Genomic DNA, 22,879 nt, shown 5'->3' with positions numbered 1-22,879 from the left:
TTGAATATTCAGGACTGATTTCCTTTAGGATGGACTGCTTGGATCTCCTTGCAGTCCAAGGGACTCTCAAGAGTCTTCTCCAACACCACAGTTCAAAAGCAGCAATTCTTCGGCACTCAGCTTTCTTTTGGGTTCAATCCCTGGGTTGGGAAGATCCCCTGGAGAAGGGAACAGCAACCCACTCCAGTATTCTCGCCTGGAGAATTTCATCAACAGAGGAGCCTGGTGGGCAATAGCCCATGGGGTCGCAAAGAGTCGGACACGACTGAGCGACCACAGTTTTACTTTCGCTGGTGGTCCAGTGGTTAACAATCTGACTTGTAAGGCAAGGGACAGAGGTTCGATCCCTGGTCCTGGAACTAAGATCCCACTTGCCTCAGAACAACTAAGCCCGTGTGCCACAATTAGAGAGTCTGTGTATGACAACAAAAGGTTCTGAATGATACAACGAGGATTCTGCATGCTGCAACTAAGACCTGACACACCAAATAAATAAATAAAAAATTCAAAATAGTGCACTTTAGTTATACTATTGTCTTCATTATCATTATCCATTAGGTGAGAGCAGTGAGGCATACTGGAAAGAACAAGAGTCAGGAGACTTCAGTTCTAGGTCCAATTCCGCTATTATGTACTGCTACATGACCTTGAGCAGCTCACCTCACCTCTCTGGTTGTTGCTCCTTTTAGGATAAAATAGACTAGCTTTACAATTTCAAACTTAGCTCACGGAACACATGTTGGATGAGATAAAATGAGTTCTGTGGGCACATGTGAAATGGTGCCTTGTAGATCCCTCTCTAGGTCTTGGTGGGCAACATGTTTATCAGCACAGCAAAGGCAAGAGACCTGCAGAGCTGTGTTCAGGCCAGAAGTTATGAATAATAATGACGTCCTGGGAGACAGACTCATGTAATCATCACATTAAGAGATGGGTATGACTATGACTCCAATTTTACAGAAAAAGAAACTAAAGCACAGAGAGGTTAAAACATTTCTCAAGGCCACACAGCTACCAAGTAGCAAGATTTTGAATTAGGTGCTCTGAGTCCAGAGCCTATGCTCTGTCTCATCTGCAACTCTGTACCGCCTTCAGCATCGCCCACAGGTTGCTGATGGTGGAGCTGGTTTTCCAAACAATCCCTATTAACAGCCGGTGGAACACAGCTAGGCAAATCCAGGCTACAGACTTTCTGAAGTTTCTTCCAGCTTTAACAGTCATTGACTCTAGGGCTTTAAACGGCACCATGATCAGTGAACTCAGTGTCTAACCTACCACAAACCTGGTCTTTGCAAGTACAGCAGTGGCACAGGAGGGAGGCCCCAGGCAGACTCGGCTCAGACCCTGTGCTTCCAAATGACCCCCCTCCAAGAAGCCCACCATTCTGGGTAACGTCTGTCTACCCTAGAACAAAGCAACGAAAAAAAAGCAAAGTTCCGCATTTGTCAAAGCAACTGGGGGAGCCCTGCTCTTTCCACAGGATCAAACACTCTCCTAGCAGCATCGTTTTGGCTTCTAATCAATGGAAATCTTATAGGTAAAAACCCAGGAACTCTTGATTGGGGCCGGGGAGGGGGCTGGGGTCCCACCCATTTTGCCCCCACTCCCACCCCTGGGGCTGCTTCTAACCTGCTCAGATTATTCCTCTTAGATCAGCATCTCGGAAGCTGGGAGTTCACCGAACTTGCATAAATCAGAGTATTTCAAACGCATGAGTTCTCTTTTTGAAGGATCTAAGCAGCAAATTCTTTTGAAATGGAAATAGTGCTTAATTCGCAATTGCTGTTTAAGCCATTTCACAAGTGATCCTATTAAATTGGGGCCTCGGGAACATGTCACCCTCCTTGGAGGCTTCCTCTGCCTGTGTGTGATCTCTGCATCTTGTTGTCAGATACTGGCTGGACTCCCTCATGCTGGTTAGTGAAGACACAAAGACAGCAGATGGGGCCTTCGAGGGGCTCTTGCTCTGAAGAAGATGGACACACAGAAATTACCCGCTACAGAGGGTGGGTGTGCAGTGCAGAGCCTGCACGGAGTACTCAGGGTGGTCAGCTTTCCCTGGGGAGTGGGAGGCTTCTGGGAGGGGGGCCTGGGAGCTGAAAGCATGCCTAGGAAAGAGGCCAGCACAGACCAAGGGGTGGAGGAGACCTAGGGGAGTCTGGCTAGCTACGGATGGCCGCGCTTCTGCGGACTGGGCTGCAAGGCAGGGGGCCCATGGAACCAACCACAGAGGACCTGGCTGAGCCATTCAGCGGTTCTTCTGGGCAATGAGGCTCCTCAGAAGACCTCTCAGTGGAAAATGGACACTATCAGCTTGATCCCAGGCTGGAAATGTTTGTGTTTTTTTTTTTTCCCTGAGTCTGTCTGGACCAGAGGAGATGAAGAGATGCTGCCAGCTGGGTTTCCTCCGAGCACCAGACCTCTCAGGAGGCATGAATGCGTCAGTCCTGGCTCTGCCTCAGTCTCCCCCATCAGCAACACTGCTAGCCCAGGCCTGCCTTAGCATAAGGGACACAGGAACAAAGTAACTCTCCCGGTGTCTAGGACTGAGCTCGCCAGGTGCTGCTTTTGAGAAGACTGTTTCTGTTGCAACATGAATCTTTTTCTTTATTAACACCAGAGATAATGATGGGCCATGGTGGGAAACTCTCACAGTGGGAAGGGGAATGGCTGGAGCTAAGAACCTCCAAGTAATAGCCTCAGTTTTTGAATCTGGGAAGTGGGGCTGAAAATGAATGTGTCTGGGAAATGCAGAGGGTTGGGAGGGGGGCGTTTTCTTTACCCCAAGAGGGCTGATTGCCTTGTTGGGCTTGGAGTCCTTCCCTCAGTCAAATTCCAGCCAAGCTCTCATCCCTCCAACCAAGGAAGTCCTTGATTCTAAAACCAAGTTGATGGTGGACCGCAGGATAATAGAAGGGAACTCAACTTTTGGGGTAACAAAAAATTCTAGTTGCATCCACCAGGAAATGGAGGCTTGTATAAACAGTGATACATGGCAGAGGGTGGGCTGACTATTCTCAAACACCCTTTCTCACTGTCCACCCCTTGGGATATTTATTTTATCCCATAGACAAACACTGCAAACATGTATTTCACACACAGGAATGGGGTACATGGAGTCATTTATGGGCTAGATTGTTCATCTGAGCCCCCAAAGTATAGCTCACGCTTGTTAGTGAGATGAAAGTCTTCAAATTGTTGAGGCCACAGAACCATTAAATATTAACCGCATAACCATTCTGCCCATTAAATTAATTTATGGGGTAACAGAAAAGCCTTTGGAACCCCTCTTGATAGACAGCGGCCCTCAAGAGCCACATAAAACAATCAGCCGACTGGCGCTTGGTAAATTTTCCGTGACGTTCATCCAATCTGCTTCATATATGTTTAAAATTAACACTGAGATCTGGGCTGTGAAACTGCCATCAGGTGGAGGTGCTGGCTGGCCAGCGAAGGCAGGGAGCCCTAAGTCTAGGGGAGATGGTCAGACTTTCCATATCTGAGTCCTGGCAGAGGAGCTGGCTATGCCGTGCACAAAGCCAGCTTCACAATCTTGGGCGCATTTGAATCCCCAGCAAATCCCAGACTCGGAGCCCATGCTCTCTAGCAGGTCCAAGGAAGATTCTGGCCAGCCAAGCAGAGCTGCCTAGGCAGGTAGTGGAAATCAAACTCTAGAGGTTCTGAGTAGCATGTCCAAGGACAGGTGGAAGCAAGACAGGGCTGGCCGTGGAGAGGACCGCACATGGCCCTGACTGTGCGGCCGGCTTGGGGGGCGCAGTGATGCCAAGTGAAAGGCTGGACCCTGAGTGGCACAGACCAGACGACTGCGTGGCAGGGCTGTGACCTGTGAAGCTGGAAGGCAGTGACCACGGACTGCAGCTGGACTTATCACTAATGATCATTCCAAGGTCATTCCAAGGTCTCAGACAATCGGACCACAGATCCCAGCTTTCAAGTTCAGCAGAATTAAAGGTCACTTCTGCACTGCCCCACCCCCCTCTGCCATTCTCAGAGTAAATGACCGTCTCCAAGCCGCCTGGCGGCCTGGTGAACCCGTGACATTGCTCTTGTTGCCTGGCTCTGAGCAGTTCACATCTATGCTAATTAGGTTAGGGGGCCCCCTCTCCTCTTGCAGACCCCACTTAATGGTTTCCTAGCCAGCAGTAGCACCACTGGGGCCCCAGAGTCCTCATCCTGACTTAGGAGTCCTGTTCAAAGCCTGATCCCAGGAGATAAGATGTTATCACTTTCTTGCTCCAGACAACCCAGGAGATGGCATTTCCATGGAGCCCAACTGCAAATGCCCCGGGCTCCACCGGCTCAGGGAGGCCGAGGCTGATGTAAACCATAGGTCCCAGTGGCAAAAGGCTTCCTCCTGCCCTGTGCCCTTCCTCAAATAGCTCTGCCCATTTGTTTAACTGCTTGAGACAGGAATAAAGAGAAATAAACACGCAGGCTGCAGCCATCAATTTAACTGGAATTGGCGATTGCCCTCAAAAGAGAAAAATGGATATTGATCTGAAGAAGAGAAACTTCTAGCTTAAGGAAATTCATCAACAGGGCATCCTTTTACCTTAAAGGCAGAAAAAGTGACTGAGCATAATTTGCACAGTCACAAAATTCAAACTTAGGATAAGGAAGAATATTTGGGAGTGCTTGCTTCTCCGTCCTCTTGGGAACACAGTTACATAATTGAGCAACTAGGTTCTTATTTAAATATTTTATTATTGACAAGTACTCCAAATTACAAAATATTTATGCAGAAAGGAGCCTTATGGTAACAACTCCATGTAGGGACAGAACATTTCAGAAGTTACAAACACTGTGAGATACATTCTCCTGCTCAACCCCTTCATGAACCCCGTGAGACAGTTATTTTTACCCCCCATCTTACAGATCAGGAAACGAGCTCAGAGAGGTATAGCAACTTGCCAGGGTCACACAGCTAGTCAGTGGGGCACTGGGATTCAACCCCAGCTCTTCTCACTCTAATACCAGCACTCACAACAAAACATTATCCTCCACTTGCTTCTCCTCAAGATTCTTGAGTCAGACTCCACAATAGTTTTCACTTAACTAGGAAATTCCATCTCCATTAAAAGCCAGTAGTGCCCCGTGATAACACTGAATTGTTTGGGTGTTGTAATAATAATAACAAAAAGCCAGCATCCATCAAATGCTTCCTCTGTGCGGACACTCTGCACGGCTGCCTTGCGCCTGTCTGGTCACTGCATCCTCACGGCTACACTCTGCGAGGTACCAGTCTCCTTGCCATTGGACAAGTGTGGAAACTGAGGCTCCGGGAAGTTCAGTAAGTTGCCCGAGTTCACACAGCCAGCAGGCATTCAAACCCAGGTGGTCTGGCCATCTAGAGGCCATGTTCCAAGGCCACCGAAGTGGCAGCCTCGCGTCCTCACTGCAGGGGTCCCAGGCTCTGGACAAAGTAGAAAGACAAACGGGTTCTGCTTCATGACCCTGCGGTCACTGCCTGTCTGTTTTGGGGCTTTGGCTGTTCTAATGTACGTACGTACGTGTGTGTGTGTCTGTGTGGTGAGTTTTTTCATCTATAAACATGTGTACATGAGCGTCTGTATTTACCAAGACTTCTGTGTATAAACAAATATGCATTTCAGATGATACTGAACCCGAGACTGATTCCAAAATGTCCCAAAGAGAATTCAAAGAAAGAGTTCTCCTGTATCCAGCAAGATGCCACACACGAAATCCTTTCAGCGGAGGTCCCTGCACAGAGCCCCCAAGCTGGTGGAAGTGATTTAAAGGAGTGTTTTGTAAACACAGACGTATCCTGAAAGGAGTAGAGCCCACAGCCCTTGCGCCCCAGAGGCAGTCTAGTCCTGGGGTGACCCCTCCCTGAGGGACACCCACACCCACCCCTCTGGCCAGGAAACACCGGGCCTCAGGGTGCACTTGCTAAACTGCAGCAGAGAGTTTTGAATGGACAACCCTCTTTTTTAGATGCACAGAATCTCTGGCAGGTGGACCACCCCTCCCCAGCCTCAGACGCCCTCTTACCCGGCAGTACTCATCGATGGGTTTCAGCCTCTTCACAGCTACATCCCGGATGTGGCTCCTCCGGAAGAGGATTTTGCCTGGAAGAAGAGAAGCTCATAAGCGGGGTGATTCTGGGTGAAGCTGCCATAGGAACCTGGGACCCCACGTTCCCTCTCCCTCAGCTTCTCAGCATCTTAGCTGGCCACCAAACGCCCCCACCTCCGCCCGCTGCCAAGGAAACAAGAGAGGAGTGGTCACCTCTCCCTGGGGGCAGGAGACGCCCCAGGCTGAGGGTCCAGGACCTCTGGGGCAGGTGAGGAGCCCCAGAGGCTGCCATCTTGACCAAATCACCTTGTCTGGGTCTAATGGCAGGATCCATGCCCCAACGTGGGTGCGGCTCTCCAGTGACCTCACGAATAAATACAAAGGGTGGCCCAACCCACACGCTATGCTTTGTTTTCAGGCCCATCCCTCCTTGAGAAATCTGCCTTCGTTCCTGCCAGCTGGGCAGGAATTCCTATTCTTAGCTTAGGTGGGTGGCTATTTCCAGGGCAGGCACAGGCCAGTACAAGGAAGAGCGGCTACCCCAGCCCAATGGACCCCTCAGCTGGGCTGGTAGATCCCTCTACAAGTATGGGCAAGGCTTCTGGGAAATGCCAGCTAGCAAACCTTCTCTATTGGTTACACTTAGAATCTGAACTCCTGGGTCTGATGCGTAGTGGCCATCAATGTCCAGGTCAGTGCCTCCTTTTTAGAAGACTTCCTTGATTGCTGAGCTGAGAGTAATTACCCTTTTTCCAGAACACCTACACATTTTGTCTAGTCCTAAAACACACACCACATTCTGCCGTGTACTGCTGACATTCGTGAGCCCCTCTACCAGGGGCCTGTCTGACTCATCTTAGGGCCCGAAGAGCCCAGCATGTGGTGAGGGGCTCACCTCATGGCTTTAACAGGCATCTGTTGTCCCAAGACCACCCAGTTCCCCTCTGGAGAGCCTCCTTCCTCCATTTCTAACCGTGTGGTTCAAGTGGAGCTGACAACACCCCCGTCAGCAATGGTAGGCATGTGACCCAGTCTAGCTACCCAGAGTCACAGTGATTGGCTCAGAGACAGGCAAGAGGACAGGATCTGGACCAACGAGGGTCGGCCCTGAGACCTCTGCTGGTGCCCTCTTCCTCCCAGTGTTTGCTCCCATGCTTGCTAAGCTGGCAGGATGAAGGCCTGGAGCTCCTAGTGACCATCTCTATCCTTGCCAGAGATGGAAACAAACCAAGAGAAAGGATCTGAGCCTGGGACAGAGCTGGTGCTCAATAATTTTTCCTTTTCTTTCCTCTTTTTCTCGGCTGTACCATGTGTCTTATGGGGTCTTTGTTCTCCAACCAAGGATTGAACCTGTGCCCTCAGCAGTGAAAGCGTGGAGTCCCAGCCACTGGACTACCAGAGAATTCCTTCAGCAAATGTTTCCTGAATGACTGAAAAGCAGAGCCAAGAGATGGTGAAGGGCAGACCCATTTGACATCATTTAAGCCGCTGGATATAGCTGTTCCTGAACCCAGGGTCTACCTGGGACTTTTCCCTTATATAAAATAATACAATTTTTTAACATTGAAACTTGTTGGAGATGCGTTTTAATCACTTGCATCTCATTTAGGAGTCCTAAATGAGATGATTCCCATTGAGTGAACAAATAAATAGACTGCAGGTTAAGATACTTAAGCTTCCTCTACTGTTATCCTTTGGTCACTAAGTTGGGTCTGACTCTTGTGCGACCTCATGGACTACAGCCCACCAGGCTCCTCTGTCCATGGGACTTCCCAAGCAAGAACACTGCAGTAGTTGTCATTTCCTCCTCCAGGGGAATCTTCTCAACCCAGGGATCGAACCCACACCTCCTGCTTGGTAGGCAGATTCTTTACCACTGAGTCACCAAGCATGAGCCTTGTGTTGGTCTAGGTTGTCTCCCCAGAAGTGGACCCAGAGATGAGGAAGTGAGTGCAAGTTGTTTGGGAATTGATCTTGGGAATTAAGGCAGGTCAGGCAAGGAAGTGTCACCCTGCGAGTTAATCACCCGATGGCGGCAGCTCAGGTCTGTTGAGGAACTCGAGGCGCGTGTAGAACGCACTACAGAGGTATCCTCGACGAGGGCGAGGAGACTGGGGTGTTCACCGCCAACGCCCTGCTTGTCTGAGCTTCTGAGAGCACTGCTTCACAGGCGCTCCTGGCTGAGGATGTTCCCATGGCTAGGACAAAGCTCCCAGTTGTCCGCGTGAGCAGACTCTGGCAGGCAGAGTGGGATGGAAAGGGGCCCTGGGGGCCCTGGAAGCAGCTGCTACAGTGCTCCCTGACTTCCCTGTCACCACAGGTACTGGTCACCAGCCCTTTTCCAGCCAGACTGCCGAGTACCTAACTCATTAAATCGCGTGTGACTTCTTGCTCATTTGTGTCCCTCACCCCTCCACGCTCAGCGTCAACCGGAGGCCCTGCAGCGGCTGCTTCCTCCTCTTTCACCACACCTGCACTGAGCACAAGCCTCTGCATACAGCAGGCGTCCAATAGGCCCTTGTTGATCCAAGCACCTCCCTCTCTCTCTCAGATGCTCCCTCAAGCTCCCCTTCTTCCCTTTCTCATGGAAGCCTGGTAGAGGGGCCGCGTCCCAGGCAGAGAGGTGACACTGTGCAGACGACGGTGTCATCAAGATGAATGGGCTCCTCCATGTGCTCCTTTTGAAAGGAGATAAAATGTGATTTATCAAGACATGAGAGGCGACCATCTTTCCTCGGGAGAAGATGTCACAGAGTTGGTATTCCTGGCCTCTTTGTCTCCTCCCCTTTTTTTAGCTGCCTGTCGATCTGTTGCCTGAGGGCCATAGGAAGTACACGTGTACAGCCAGAGGGGATGGCGTGTGAGATAAACGTGCGGTGGGAGGAGACCCGCTCTCCAGACCTATGAAATGACAGGCGGCCCTGAGCAGGGTTCTGGGCCTTCTACCCGAGCCGGTTAGCTGTCAGGAGCTGGAGGCCACCCAGGCTCAGTGACACCAGCAGCCCAACGGTATCCCACAAGAACCTGGAGCACTTGCGGGGAGGTAGAGCACCTGGAGGGGCGGGGACCGGAGTTGGGGGCGGGCTGGCCCCCAGACCTGGCTCTGTCCTGTGCTTCTTTCAAAGGGGGAAAAAGTAACTGATCCACCCTCCAAAACTAGCACTCCTGCTCTTTCTCATCCTATCGCAGGACAAAAAAGAGCAGAGAGATGGGGAGACAAACTAGGTCCCTCTTCTGGACCTCCATCTCAGGGCTGGCCAAGCCTATGACTGGGTTTGGTATTCCTGAGATATACAGATACAGATATAGACATAGATACATCAGACAGGACCTGATCCAGTTGCTGAGACAGAACTAGCAAAAAAAAATTAATAGTTAAGGGACAGTTAAGGCCTCCAGACATGCAGAAATTTAGAAGAGAGGGCTGGGGTAGCCGAAACAGGGAGGGGGCTGGGAGGGCTCCTCACCCTACCTTGCCCCTCAAGCCCACCCTCTGCAGTCATGCCTCCAGGCTGGACACCTCCCATCTCCCTCCCAAAGCTTGTGGGTCTGTTGCTCAGGTATAAAGTCAGAGGAGAATTTCTGTACAAGCTATTTCCCAGTTGAGTTTTTGGACTCCCAACAGGGCTTCCCTCCTTCTCACTGAAATCCTGACTGGAGCACTGTCTTCTTTTCTTGGGGCCTTGGCACAGGCTGCCGGGAGTCGGGGAGGGGAGGGGGAGGGAGGGCAGATCTGGAAGGGACTCTACGGTCTTGACTTCTCTGTTAGGAATCCAAACCACACTTGGAAGGCCAAACCGGTGACCATATTAAAAGGGAGAGAAAGAGAAAGGAGGAGGAGGAACATCCCCATTAAGGAAGTCGGGTTCACGGGGCATTAAAGGCCTCTTGTAAATGTAATTCAGCCCGTTTACGGCAAGGCCAGGAGAGGCCCCTGCCAGAGCCTTCAAAGCCAGGCAGATGCAGCCCCAGAAATATGATAAGCATCGTAAGGAAGATTACACTCAGGACCTGAGACAGACCTCAGGATTAACTCATTCCTGAAAGCAGAGAAGAGACCTGTTGAGCCCAATAGGGCCTGAGCCTGTGAGCGGAGGCCCCTCTTCCTGCCACTCTGGGCTGGGCTGAGAGGTTGAGGGGCACTCAGCTGGAGTCCTGGGCTCAAGTCGTGCCCGAGCGGCAGGCTGGCTGTGTGCACAGGCCCCTCCACACCAGGGCCTGTGCATTCTCATCTGGAGACTGAAGGGCCGGGTCTTGGTGGCTGCTCCCTTCACAGTCCTAAGATGCATGTTGGGGTGGGGTCGTTGAGGGGTCAGAGGAGGAGTGAGGGATAATAAGAGCTAGGTGGTTACTCCTGCCAGGCACAGGCTAAGAGTTTCCCATTGGGTTCTTTGAGCTAATCCTCACCACTTTAATTTATTTTTAAATTTTTCTTGTAAGTTTTTTTTTTTAAGTCTTTATTGAATCTGTTACAATATTGTTTCTGTTTTATGTTGGGTTTTTTGTTTGTTTGTTTGTTTTTTGACTGTGAGGAATATGGGATCTTAGCTGCCTGACCAGGGATCGAACCCATACCTGCTGCATTGAAAGATGAAGTCTGAACCACTGGACCACCAGGGGAGTCCCTGTACCACGACTTTATTAAAGCAACTGCTTTTTCTATCCCCACTCTGCCCAGGAGGCAATGGTGGCTCAGAGAGGTTGAAGAACGTGTCCTAAGTCACACAGCTATTAAGTGGCTGAGTTGGGATTTCAACCTGGGGTTTTGGAGCTAAGATAGTGAGAACGAGAGAGAAGGCAACAAATCTCCAAAGAATTCCTTGGGCTCAGATCATGTAAGGCGGTGAGAGCCACTGAGGATGTTCTTGCGTGTGTGATGGGAATGTGATTCACATCTCCTCCACGCCAGGTGCTGGGCTGGCGATCTGGGGAGCAGCTGCCTTGGGGGCTGAGTGGGAATGAAGCAAGCAATGAAACAAGCACCGATTGTGGAGGATGCCCTGCGCTACAGGAGTCTCTGCTGACCAGACACAAGTGAATGAGTGAGTGGGTAAGAGTGAGCAAGGGAATGAGCAAAAGGACCAACAGACCAATGAGGCAGGGAAGGAGAGGTGACCCTAGTGGACTTGGGGAGGAAGAGCTCCCCGAAATGGCAAACCTCCCTGTCCTTTAAAGAGCCCTTAATGCCCCACCCCCATCCCCAGCCTGGCTGAGCAGGTGCCAGCCCAGTGGGAACAGGGGGATGCTCACCCTCATAAGCAGGAGGGCATCACATGGGGGAGGCTGGCTCTGCCTGACCCCCCACCCCCCTGCAATCTGGCCTGACCTTCTCACCATGAGTGTCCACTCTGGGCAGGGACACACAGGTGGGCATTGACTCAGGAGGTCCCTGCATTTAGGTGGCAGAGTGTTTCTCCCTCCCACACAGGATACCAGGCACTTAATGAAGCATCTTAGTGGCACGTGAGGGGTCTTGGTAGTTGGCATTTGCTTTTAAAGAATTAATTATTTCAAGGAGAGAGATGAGGACATGGCTCTTTCTCACTGGTCGGGAGAAGTGGTTAAAGAAAGGACTGAAACTTCTGAGAGCTGATAACCCCAAGTTCCTCCTTGTGAAGTGTGGTAACTACAGGGATTCCTTGAGCAGGAGTTGGGGGTTCAGGCACATAGGAAGAGCAGAAACACCAGACATGGTACCCATTGTGGGGGATCCCCCACCCCAGCCATGCGGAGCCTGCGGGAAAACTCCATGAACCAGGCACGTGTTCTGACAAATGGGCAAGTACCCACTGCACGGGGGTAATGAGAGGGTACTGGCTACAGGGGAAATAGGAGAGGGCTGGCCTCGTGTGGTCTGTCCAGGCTGATCTATTCTTGGCAGCCTCTCCTCTTCAAAATCCACAGCATATATGCATGCACGAATATATCCTCATATAACTCCCTCTTCCTTGCTATTTTTGTCATCTGAAATGCCATCCATCTACCCATCCCTCCTTCCAATCATCCATCCATCCATCACTGTCTTGATGGAGGGCCTGCTCCACTGATAACAGATGGGGGAGGCCCTGCTCTCAAGGTGTTTAGCTTCTAGGAGGGGAGGGGATGTGTATGGAAGGGATATAGTCTCTGATTTCCATGGAGACTGAGGAGGAGAAGAGCCAGCCACACAAAGCTCCAGGGCAAGAGGGCTCAGACAGAGGCAGACACAGAGCAAAGATGGAAGATGGAAAAGAGGCCATGAGGAGTCTTACAAGCCACAGAAAGGAGTCCGGTTTTCCTCTAAGTGCCATTGGGCCTGCTGACCCAAATCCCTCCCTATATAAGGCTCAATTTCTATCATCTAAGGCCTTCTCCAGGAAGCCTTCCTTGAATGCCTGCCTCGCCCTCCTTTACCAGCCTCCTGGACCACTGGCAGTCACCCCACTCTTGCCCTCCCCTCCTGCTGTCATGGGGAATTTGCGAGGGAACTACCATCCTCAGGGGACCCCCTCACCTTCCCAGGGGTCCCTGATGCACAGGCCAGCTCCCCGCAGCCACCCTGCCCTCCGAGGACACAGGTGCTCCCAACCCTCTCTCTTCAGTGTAACCCAGAGAACTGGGGCATCAGAGGGACTTGCTTAAATTAGAGGGAGACCACAGGAGGCCCCAAGGTTCACAGACCACAGGACACAGAGTCCTCGTTTTCCATGAACCTCACTCCTGCCTGTCTAATTGGATCTGAGGACAAAAAGGAAAGGAGAGTGACTCAGGCTCCCAGGGCTGCCAAAGCAAATGACCACAAACAACAGAAATGTGTTCTATCCCAGTTCTGAGGCCAGAAGTCTGAAATCAAAGTGTCAGCAGGGCTGCGCTCCCCTTGAAGGCTCTAGAGAACAATCCTTCTTCGACTCTCCCAGCTTCTGGGGCCCTAGGTGTTCCTTGGTTTGCAGCAGCATCACTCCAGTCTGTGCCTCAGCCTATGTCTCAAACCTCCCTCTGCCTTTCTCTTGTAAGGACACCTGTCTTTTGGTTTCAGTTCAGTTCAGTTCAGTCGCTCAGTTGTGCCCGACTCTTTGCGACCCCATGAATCGCAGCACGCCAGACCTCCCTGTCCATCACCAACTCCTGGAGTCTACCCAAACCCATGTCCATCGAGTCGGTGATGCCATGCAGCCATCTCATTCTCTGTCGTCCCCTTCTCCTCCTGCCCCCAATCCTTCCCAGCATTAGGGTCTTTTCCAATGAGTCAACTCTTCGCATGGGGTGGCCAAAGTATTGGAGTTTCAGCTTCAACATCAGTCCTTCCAATGAACACCCAGGACTTATCTCCTTTAGGATTTAGTGCCCATCGTAAATTCAGGATGACCTCATGTCAGGATCCTCTATTTAATTAATGGGTCTGCAAAGACCCATTTCCCAACTAAGGTCATGTTCACAGGTTCCAGGGGTTAGGAAGTGGACATATCTTTTGAGAGCTACTCTTCAACCCACTTACAAGGCTTATGGGAGAGTCCACAGGGCTGACCAGACACTTTAGAGAGTCTTGATCCCTACGTGGATTGTAATCATCCTGAGGTCAGGCATGACTTTCTCTACTCCCTTTAGCCCTGGCAATACTTGGCATGGAGCTGGGTGTAATGAATGTGGGTGTTGCCTGATACCCTTAGGAGGGATGGGGCAGTGTCTGGAGAGAGGGGGTCAAGGGTCTCTGGAACCTAAAATGGGAGAGACAAACTGCTATTATCTGCAAGCTAAGTGAATGGGGGACAGGGGTCCTCTCTGGCTCTGTGGGCTGGTGTGGTACCCTGGGGAGAAGCGACAAATTTCCCAAAGCAATTAGAGGAAAGAAGATGTGAGGGTTACTAGAGGGACTCCCCACCCTAACCAAAATGCCATGTATGAACGTTTGTGCCCCTCAAAATTCATGTTGAAACCCTAATGCCCACCGTGATGGTAATTAGGAGGTAGGGCCTGTGGGAGGTGACGAGGTCATGAGGGTGGAGCGTTCATGAACAGGATTAGTGCCCTTACAAAGAGGGCCCTGCAGAGCTAGCCCTTCTGACATGTGAGATGCAGAGAGAAGTCTGCAGCCTGGAAGAGGGCCCTCACCTGACCATGCTGGAACCCTGATCTCAGACTTCCGGCCTCTAGAACTATGAGAAATCAATTTCTGTTGTTTACAAGCCACCCAGGCTGTGGTATTTTGTGATAACAGCCTGAACAGATAAGACAGGGTGACGAGGCACAGGCAATGCCTATGGAGAGGAAAAGGGAATAATTAATCTTCTACTCCCCCAGCTCTCCGCAGGCTCACGACCTGGTGTGGGTCCTTGGGTGAAGTGGGTCAGGCCAGAAAACGAACCCTGTGTCCGACAGCCCAGCTTGGGTGCCTTGCACGGCTGTGGTGCTGACAGACTGATGAAGACAGACGCTCTTAAATAAAAAGCCTTGGGCGGAGGAGGACCAAGAGAACCTAATGCCTGAACCTGCTCAGGGCTCTTCCTTCACCACGAAAAACAACAAAAAACACCCTTCCTTCATTTTCATGCCTTCAATTTCAAAGGGGCTAATACTACTAACCCCCAACTCCAGGAGTAACCCCAGCGGGCAGGGACCCAGACTGCTCCAGGGAGAATCAGCCTGGGACTTCATTAATCATTCAGACCTGAGTACAAAGAGGCATCAGCTTTTCACTGGACAACAGGGTCTGGTTAGGGGAGAGAACACAGAGGCTCTGAAGGAAGGGAACACAACACGTGGAGGGGAAGAGAATGGAGAAACAAGGTCAGCCTTTGCCGGCTCCCCAGGTTTCTGCAAGCTGATCCTGCCCTCGATGCTCAGCTGTTTGCTGACTGCAGTGGAAAGGCAGGCCCCTGCTTGTCTCTCCAGAGCTGCCCCTGAAGCCTGTATGCTGTCTCTGACCTGCTGCAGTCTGGGGACAGCTGGCCACCGGCTCACACCTGCTCTCAGCCTCTGATGTGGCCGAGACGACAGCCCCACTCTCTGCGGCCTTCTGCCTGGCTCAGTCTGCACTCTGCCCTCAAGCCTGCTTCTTACATGCTACACCTGGCCTTGCTTGCCCTTGACCCAGACCAGTAGAGACAAAAGGCCCTGTGGGCTGGGGGAAGGCTGGGGGGAAGCCCAGATGCTGAGGCCGGAAGCAGTAAGCACACACAAGTTCTGCAAGGACCTGGTCCCACTGAGGAAGGTCCACAGCCCAGGGAATCCTGACTCCATGCCCTGAGTTCTGGCTCCCACGAATCTTTTTCTTCTAAATCCATGCCAAGATCCCACCTTGGCTTAAAGTCTAGCATGGTAAGCATTTGTGGATTTTGGCTGTCAGAATTTGTGCCTGTTTTCTTTGGAGGAATAACTTCTCCTTCATTCTCAGTCTGTGTGATTTTAGGAAGGCTCATCCTACCCTAAACTCCTGGAGTTACCAATTAGTATAGTCCAGCCACGGATGGGCATGTGACCCAAGTTGGTCGAGTGAGAATCAGAATGGGACTTTGGTAGAACCACCAGAAAGAGAAGTGCTCCTTCTACAGGGGCTGCTAACTCATCAACTGTAAGTCCCAAATCGCTAGGAAGCATCTTTGCACTTCCCCATCACCATTTGGGGAAAGCCTGAGAATGAAGTCACCAGAGAAGAAAGCAAAGCTGAGAGCTAGAGACCCAGCCATGCCTGAAGCCATTACCCCTGAGGTTTTCAGTTGGGTGAGTCAATAAATTTCCACTTTTTTCTTAAACCAGATGGAGATGGGTCTAGTCCTTGTCACCAGGAGGCTCCTTCTTTAGGTGGGTCAAAAAGTTCATGTCAGTTTTTCTGTAACATCTTATGAAAAAACCTCCATGAATTTTTGGCCAACCCAATACATCTAGTTCTTTACATCATTTCAATACATCTAGCTCACACTGTGTGGTATGAGACAAGTCATAACCTAATTGAATCTCCGTCTCCTCAAACTGCAAAAGGGCACAGTAATGTCTAACTCAAAGGATTATCATGAGGAGCCAATGAGCAAGTGTATTAAAGCATTTAATGTGGAGCCCAGCCCATAATAAATGTTGAACGAATGGGATCTCTTAGGAGCCGACAAGTCCAGGTCAAGTAGGTGTGGGGTGGGGCGGGGCGGGGCTGGGGGCACCACCTGGTCCGCCCACCTCCTCACTGGGCACGTGGGGTCCGGCGCTGCAGCGTTCCTTGTGCACCCTTCCACCTGGTTTCCCCACCCAAGGCCGAACGCTAACTCCCTTCAGCCTGTAGAACCTTTCCTGATTCAAACCCTGCCCCCTAAACACACTGTGTTTCCCCCATGGCTCCCGTTTCTCCTCTTCCTCCATCCACCCGATTCAAAGAGCAGAGAGCGTGACACAATCGAGGCAGGATTACTCACTCCATCCGCCCGCCTTGGGCACTCTGGGATGACTCACACAGGTGCGGCTGCCCCTCAGCACTCTCCGCCTCCGCTTCCACACACTCAGGGAAACAGAGTTACAAACTCCACTGGGGTTTTGTCACCAAGAAAAACCTTAACCCTCCTGCAGCCGCAGCACACTTACAGTAAGAACCGGCACGCCGAGGAGGGAACAGCCATCTCCCAAGTTCTGGCTTGGAGGCGCCCACTCCCAGTGCAGTCCAGGCTGAAGGGAACAAAATCACTCCTCCACCCTCAGTGGGGCTGGGGGCGGGAGTTGGTTTCTGGGTGTCTGTCAGAAAGCAAGCCCCAAGTCCTGGAGGATCAGAGGTTTTAACCTGACTTCACTGAACCAAATGGAATTGAAGGTTTTTTGAATAGTTTTATAGAGTTATGGGACCAGAACAACTTTCTTCTTTATTTTCTATAAGAAAGCGCTTTTTGGGAAGGGAAATATAAGGGTTGCAAGGAGTTGGACACGACTGAAGCGACTTAGTAGGCACACATAATATACATACAGCAAAGTGCATATGCATGTATAAAACTCAATGAATTTCACAAACTGAGCCCCTCAATGTAACCAGAACCTAGGCCAAGAAATGGAGAAGAACTTCATGGCACAGGAACAGATTTCAAGTGGGGGTTTTTTGGTACTTCGGGGCTGGCATGGATGTTAGACCTCTGGACTAACAGGGTGGGTCATATCTGTTGCAGAGAGGGGACACTAACACATTTATTGATTTTAGTGATATTTAATTTTATTTTAAAATACATGCTTTATCATTTAATTCAAGCTGCAACAAATTTAAATGCACAGTGAATGTAGATCTCTGATATGAGGGAAGTGTGAAATGTGAACATGTTTGATTTGTTAATTGGCGTTAATTAGACAAGGAATAAATTACCTACAAGCTTAGCTATGGGAAGAACAGTGGAGATAGAAACAAAGCCTTTGAATTTGCTGACTTGTTCTCCCTTGAGTTGGAGAATACCCAGGGTAGTCTTTAGCCCTGACATAGGCTGGAGATATTTCATGAGCTATAAGGTCTTATTTTATTTATTTATTTGACAGCGCCAGGTCTTAATTGTGGCATATGGGATCTTTAGCTGGTGGCATGCGGGTTCAGGCTCCCTGCATTGGGAGCTCGGAGTTTTAACCACTGGACTGCCAGGGAAGTCCCTGTAAGAACTTAGTTTAGAGAAGCCCAGGTCTTATGAATTGCCTGTAAGGTAGCCAGCATCTCAGGATTTCCGACAGATATCAGCTCAGAGAAGGATGTTTGTCCCAATGGCGCCATGGATTGGCAGAGAATGTGGGCTGCCCCAGCTTGACTCTGGGAGGAGAGGGAACATTGCAAGGTGGCCCTGAGCCTCAGGGAAGGAAGAGGTTTTGTACTAAATATAATAGCATTTAAAGTGGCCACACTGAGGACAAATGTCACTTGGGTACCACTGAGGTTCCTCAGAGCGCAGGCTATGGCCTCATTCAGAGCTGAGCTTGGACAGGGCTGAACGCACCCTGGCAGGTACTCGGTAAACCATGTAATACTTACTCCAATGGTGGGACAGGTGGCAAAGGCCGAGGGCACTGGCCTTCCCAGCCACGCACGGTCACACTAGTCTGGTTTCACCTTTCAGCTGTATTTTTCTATTCTTGGTCTAGTGGAAACATTAAGAGAAACTAAAAATCTAGGACTGTTGAACTGCCAGCAGCAGGATCAGGGTGTGGGTTGTAGAGCTGAGAGGCCCAAGGTCTTTAAAATGTCTGTGTCCCAGGCACCTTCAGCTGCCTGAACATCGGGGTTCTCATTTGGCAAGTGGTATCACAGGGCTGGGATGTGGATTGGAAACAGCACTTGGGGCAAACACAGTGCATGGTGCTGGGCATACGCGAGGAGCGATATGAGACACCTGCTGTTACAGAGAAGGATGAGGATGAGGCATGACGCTTGGCCAATAGTCCCTAATCTTAAGTCTGCCTGATTTCCAATTCCACCCCCATTCCACCCCTGCTCCTAGTCCTTTTTTCCACCCAGAAGCCCAAATATTTTTTTAAATGAAATCTTTCCTGGGACTTCCCTGGTGCTCCAGTGGTTAGGACACCACCCTTAACACTGCCAAAAGCAGGGGCTCAATCCCTGGTCGGGGAACTAAGACCCTGCATGTGGCTTCCCAGCACACTGAAAATAAAATCTAAACTCCTCACTGCAACGGGCAGGATCTGACTCATGCCTCTCTCTCCATCTCACCTCCCCAGGCCAGCACCAGGCATGTGGGGATTTAATTAGTACCACAAACACATCCAGAGCCTTCTCACCTCGGGCCTGAATGCCTGCCATTCCCTCTCCTGGGACAATTCCCGCTGCCCTTTGCATGGCGAACGCCTTCTATCCTTTGGGTCACCTCATTTCGAGGCCTTGGCAGACCACTCTGCCTCCCTCTCCCAGGGCTTGATTGATTCTCTCCTAGATTTCACTGAGATTTGTAGTGATCTTGCCTCTCTACTTGCCTCTCTTAGTGAGATCCTATATGGGGTCTCCTTAAGGCCCAGCAGAAGGACAGGCAGGCAGTGGCCCTTGGTTGACATTTGCTGCTGCATAAGTGTGAGTGTGTGTGTTGACACACCTTTGCTCCAGACTGTCTCTTATTTTTACCCCCCCCCCCCCACACACACACACTAGTATACATAGCTCACCCCACACACACTGGGGCCTGCTGGACCAGACCGGGGCCACAGCAGGGACAGACTCACCCTCCAGGATGCAGACAGAGTGGGGCCAGAGAGTGTGGTTAGCTCAGAGCCCAGCATCAGGGCCAGGCGGTCCCCCACTCCGTGTGGGTGTGGGTGCGGCGGGCGTGGTGGGCATGGCTCAGCACCCTCCCTCTGGGAGCCCAGGAATAAAGGGCCCTATTCAGCCCTGGCAGTCGCAGCTCCTCCCTGCCAGGGGAGGCTGCCCTCAGGAAAGGGGACGGTGGGACGCTGGGCAGTGCTTCCCGGCAAGCTCTCCCTGTGGCATGGCCCACAGCAGGGACGGAGGGTTTAGGGGGGAGCAGGCAGTCAGGGATCCAGGGCCTCTGGGGCTTGAAGAGACAGAGCAGAAAGGCCCAGCCAGATGAGGAGGCTGTGGGGCAGGCCAGGGCAGTCCTGGTTCAGCGGGCAGTGCTGAAAGGCCTGGTTCACTGTCGATGCTCTGAAGTAGAGGAAAATCCCCAGGATGTGGAGGTCCATTGGATAATTGCCGCATAACCACAAGCCTGGCTGTGCCAGCCAGAGGGGTTCTTGTCTGGCATTCTGGAGTGGACACTGTTCCCAAAGCCGGCTTTTCTTGAGCTCTGGCTCTGTTGGTAGAACTGAGCCCAGACAATCAACTCTCTTCAGCAACCTCCTACCAATATCTTCCTGGATTCTATCACCTCCTGCAATGGAGGTGAGGATGATATAAACAATAGCTCACATTCGCTGAGTAGTTGGTGTGTACAAAGCACTGTGCTGGGTACTTTATATTTATTCTCTTATTTGATCTTCACATCAACCTATGATCTAGGTAACTGGGTCCCATCTTACAGGTAGGTAAACTGAAGGTCAGCAAAGTTGAGTGACCTGCCCAAGGTCACACAGCCAGTAAACGGCAGAGCTGGAACTGGATGTGTCATGGTCTCTCTTTGGCAGTCTGAAAGTTCCTGGCCTCTTAATTCTTTAGCTGTGTTCCTTCTTTTCTGTGCATGTTTCCCCAGGTGGTACATCCCAACCCTACTCCACCCCATAAACATGGTCAGGATGTATCATTCACTCACTCCCTAATCATTCAGCTTTCCCCGATGTGTGTGTTGACTGTGGGCTGGGACGTGATGGGGAACAGTATGCACAGCACGGGGCCCCTCCCCTCCCAGAGAACAGGGTCTGGGTGGGTACTGTGCCGCAGAGCAATCAGTTATGATGGGGACATACAAGAGGGAGACAGGCCTGAAAGGCGATAGGAATGCACCAGGTTAAGGGTAGGGAAAAGAATGTTCCAGGAGGATGGGAGAATGTGAGCAAAGGGCCAGAGATAAAAGAAACCAGCTAGGGTGAGTTCAATGTGGCTGGCAGAGTGAGAGAAAAAGAGTGTATGTGTGAATGTGTGTGTGTGTGTGTGTGTGTGTGTGTGTGTATAAGTGTGTTGGGAGGTTATGAGATGTGGTACTTGAACAGACAATGGTAACAGGGGCTCAATCACATGGACCACACAGCAGAGGAGAGCCACTGACATTATACATTGCAGAAACACACGTTCCTGGACTCTTATGGCCACAGACCACAGATTACTCCTGGGAAGACACAGTCCCCTTAGACCCTTCCGAAGCCCTTCTCCCTAAAGTTTGAACCCTGAGAGGGACACACTTGTCTGGCACGCATAGCACAAGCTCAAACCTGTGTTCTCACCAGTATCTGCACCTACCACAATCCAAATGGATCCTGGGGGGTAAAACCAGGAGATCCTGGAGGTCACTGTGCCCAGCTCCCTCACTTTCTGAGGTCTAGGCTGAGCACAAAGAGGGCCATGTCTTGCTTGACTTCGCAGAGCAAGTTAGCAGCCAGGCTGGGACTCGGCAGGACTTGGGCTGGCAGCCTGGTTCCAGGGTGGAATTTGTAGCGTCTGCACTTAAAATTTACATTCCCCAGAGTCCCCAGCTCAGCCGTTTTTCTTACTTCCAATTTTTACCCCAATCCTAACCCAACAACAAGAGCTGCCACCATTGACACCATCTCACAGAACTGAGGACTCAAAGGAGCGTGTGGCAGTCTGCCTTCAAGGTGGTCCCTGGTGGCTCTCGCCTCCTGGTCCTCACGCCTTGTATCGCCCCCTCCCACAGTGAATAGGGCCAAGCTGTGGGGCCAACAGGACACTTTGGAAATGATGGTGTGACTCCCAAGACTAGGTTAGAAAAGGCACTGTGGCTTCCTTCTTGATCTTGCTCTGGGGTCACTCACACTGTGAAAAGACAGCCGTTGAGTCGTAAGGACACTCAAGCAGAGGTGCGCCTGGGAAGGGACTGAGGCCTCCTGCCAACAGCCAGCACCAGTCTGCAGGCCACCAGTCTGCGGTCTGAAGTGAGCCACCTTGCCAGTGGATCCTCCGGCCCCAGTCAAGCCTTCAGATGACATCTTGACTAAAAACGTCATGAGAGAGCCCAGGTCAAAACCATACACCTAAGCCATTTCTGAATCCCTGGCCTTAGAAACTGTGTGAGATAATAAATGTTTATTGTTTTATGCTGCTAAATTTGGGGGAGTTATATTTGTTATGCAGCAGTAGGTTACTGATACAGGGCCTGGCACTACTTTTGAGAGAATGAGAGTCCCTGGGTTACCTGAATCAGAGATATTAGGGGTATTGACTATAAATGCAGATTCCTGGGGTTTAGCCAGACCCTCTGAATTAGAGAGAGGGGTAAAAGTCTGCATTTTAAATAAACACCCTCCCCGTCCGCCCCCTCCCGACCCACCACACACACAAGTGAATCTCATGTACCTTTTAGGCTTAGACGCACTGAGCTAATCTAACTTACTTTACAGATCTAAAGAGGCTCAAAGAGCTGGCCACTTAATCTTTGTCACATAAGTAAGTTGAGGCAGGCTTGTGTTGAGAATTAACACTGGATTTCTGGTCTAGTGTTTTTTCTACTTATTTCCTCCTTTGTCCATTCCATTTTGCTTTTTTTGAGAAGTGTAGGCTTTGTTTCTTTTTCTTTTATCTATGTTAAAAACACTCACAAAGCAAAATTGAAAGCCACTCAGTGGAGTCCGATTCTTTGTGACATTCTATGCAGTTCTATACATTCTACAGAATTCTATATAGTCCATGGAATTCTCCAGGCCAGAATACTGGAGTGGGCAGCTGTTCCCTTCTGGGGATCTTTCCAACCCAGGGAAGATCTGAAGAAACTGAAGCTCAGAGGTATCTTCTGACTTTCCCCAAGTCACACAGTCCTGGAGCTAAAGCCAGGTCTGACTCCAGGCACTGTTACTTTGCTTCAGTGAATGCGCCTGGTCACAAAAAAAGATTTAGCAGAAGACGGGTACCAGGGCAGCAAACAACGAGGGCATTTCTAGAGCCCAGAAAGAGAAACGAGGCCCCAGCAACAAGTCTGAAGTATCCCAAGAGACATCAAGCAGACGAACAGGGCTTGCTCACTTCCAGGCCATCGTGATTTGTGACTGTCTACTGCTGGGCAGCGTTTGTGCCTCCAGATATTTGGGGGCAGCATTATTTATAGGCCATGTTTCTATTTATAGTTTCATTGAATTTCTGCTCACCCTAGCTAGATTCCGCTCCCCCACCCCCAGAAAGGAGAGGATAAGAACTCTTTTACCAGTTGTGTCAGGGCAAAGGTGAAGGTCAAAGCCTTAGCTGTGTGTGCAGCCTTTCAGCAGGAGCTCTTCA

General features: G+C 50.8%; 1 protein-coding gene across 1 annotated transcript in view; it reads right to left on the bottom strand.

Annotated features, from left to right (window-relative positions):
- SH3PXD2A (SH3 and PX domains 2A) overlaps positions 1-22,879 on the bottom strand; it is a 251,731-nt gene that overhangs the window by 119,482 nt on the left and 109,370 nt on the right. The window contains exon 4 of the mRNA XM_010859596.1: positions 6,034-6,110. Coding sequence (XP_010857898.1) covers positions 6,034-6,110 — 77 coding nt within the window. The remainder of the gene's footprint in view (positions 1-6,033; positions 6,111-22,879) is intronic.

Source organism: Bison bison, unplaced genomic scaffold (assembly GCF_000754665.1).
Source record: "Bison bison bison isolate TAMUID 2011002044 unplaced genomic scaffold, Bison_UMD1.0 scf7180017864456, whole genome shotgun sequence".
Taxonomy (NCBI): Eukaryota; Metazoa; Chordata; class Mammalia; order Artiodactyla; family Bovidae; genus Bison; species Bison bison.
Note: the sequence above shows the minus strand (reverse complement) of the source record. Positions and strands in the feature narration are given on the sequence as shown.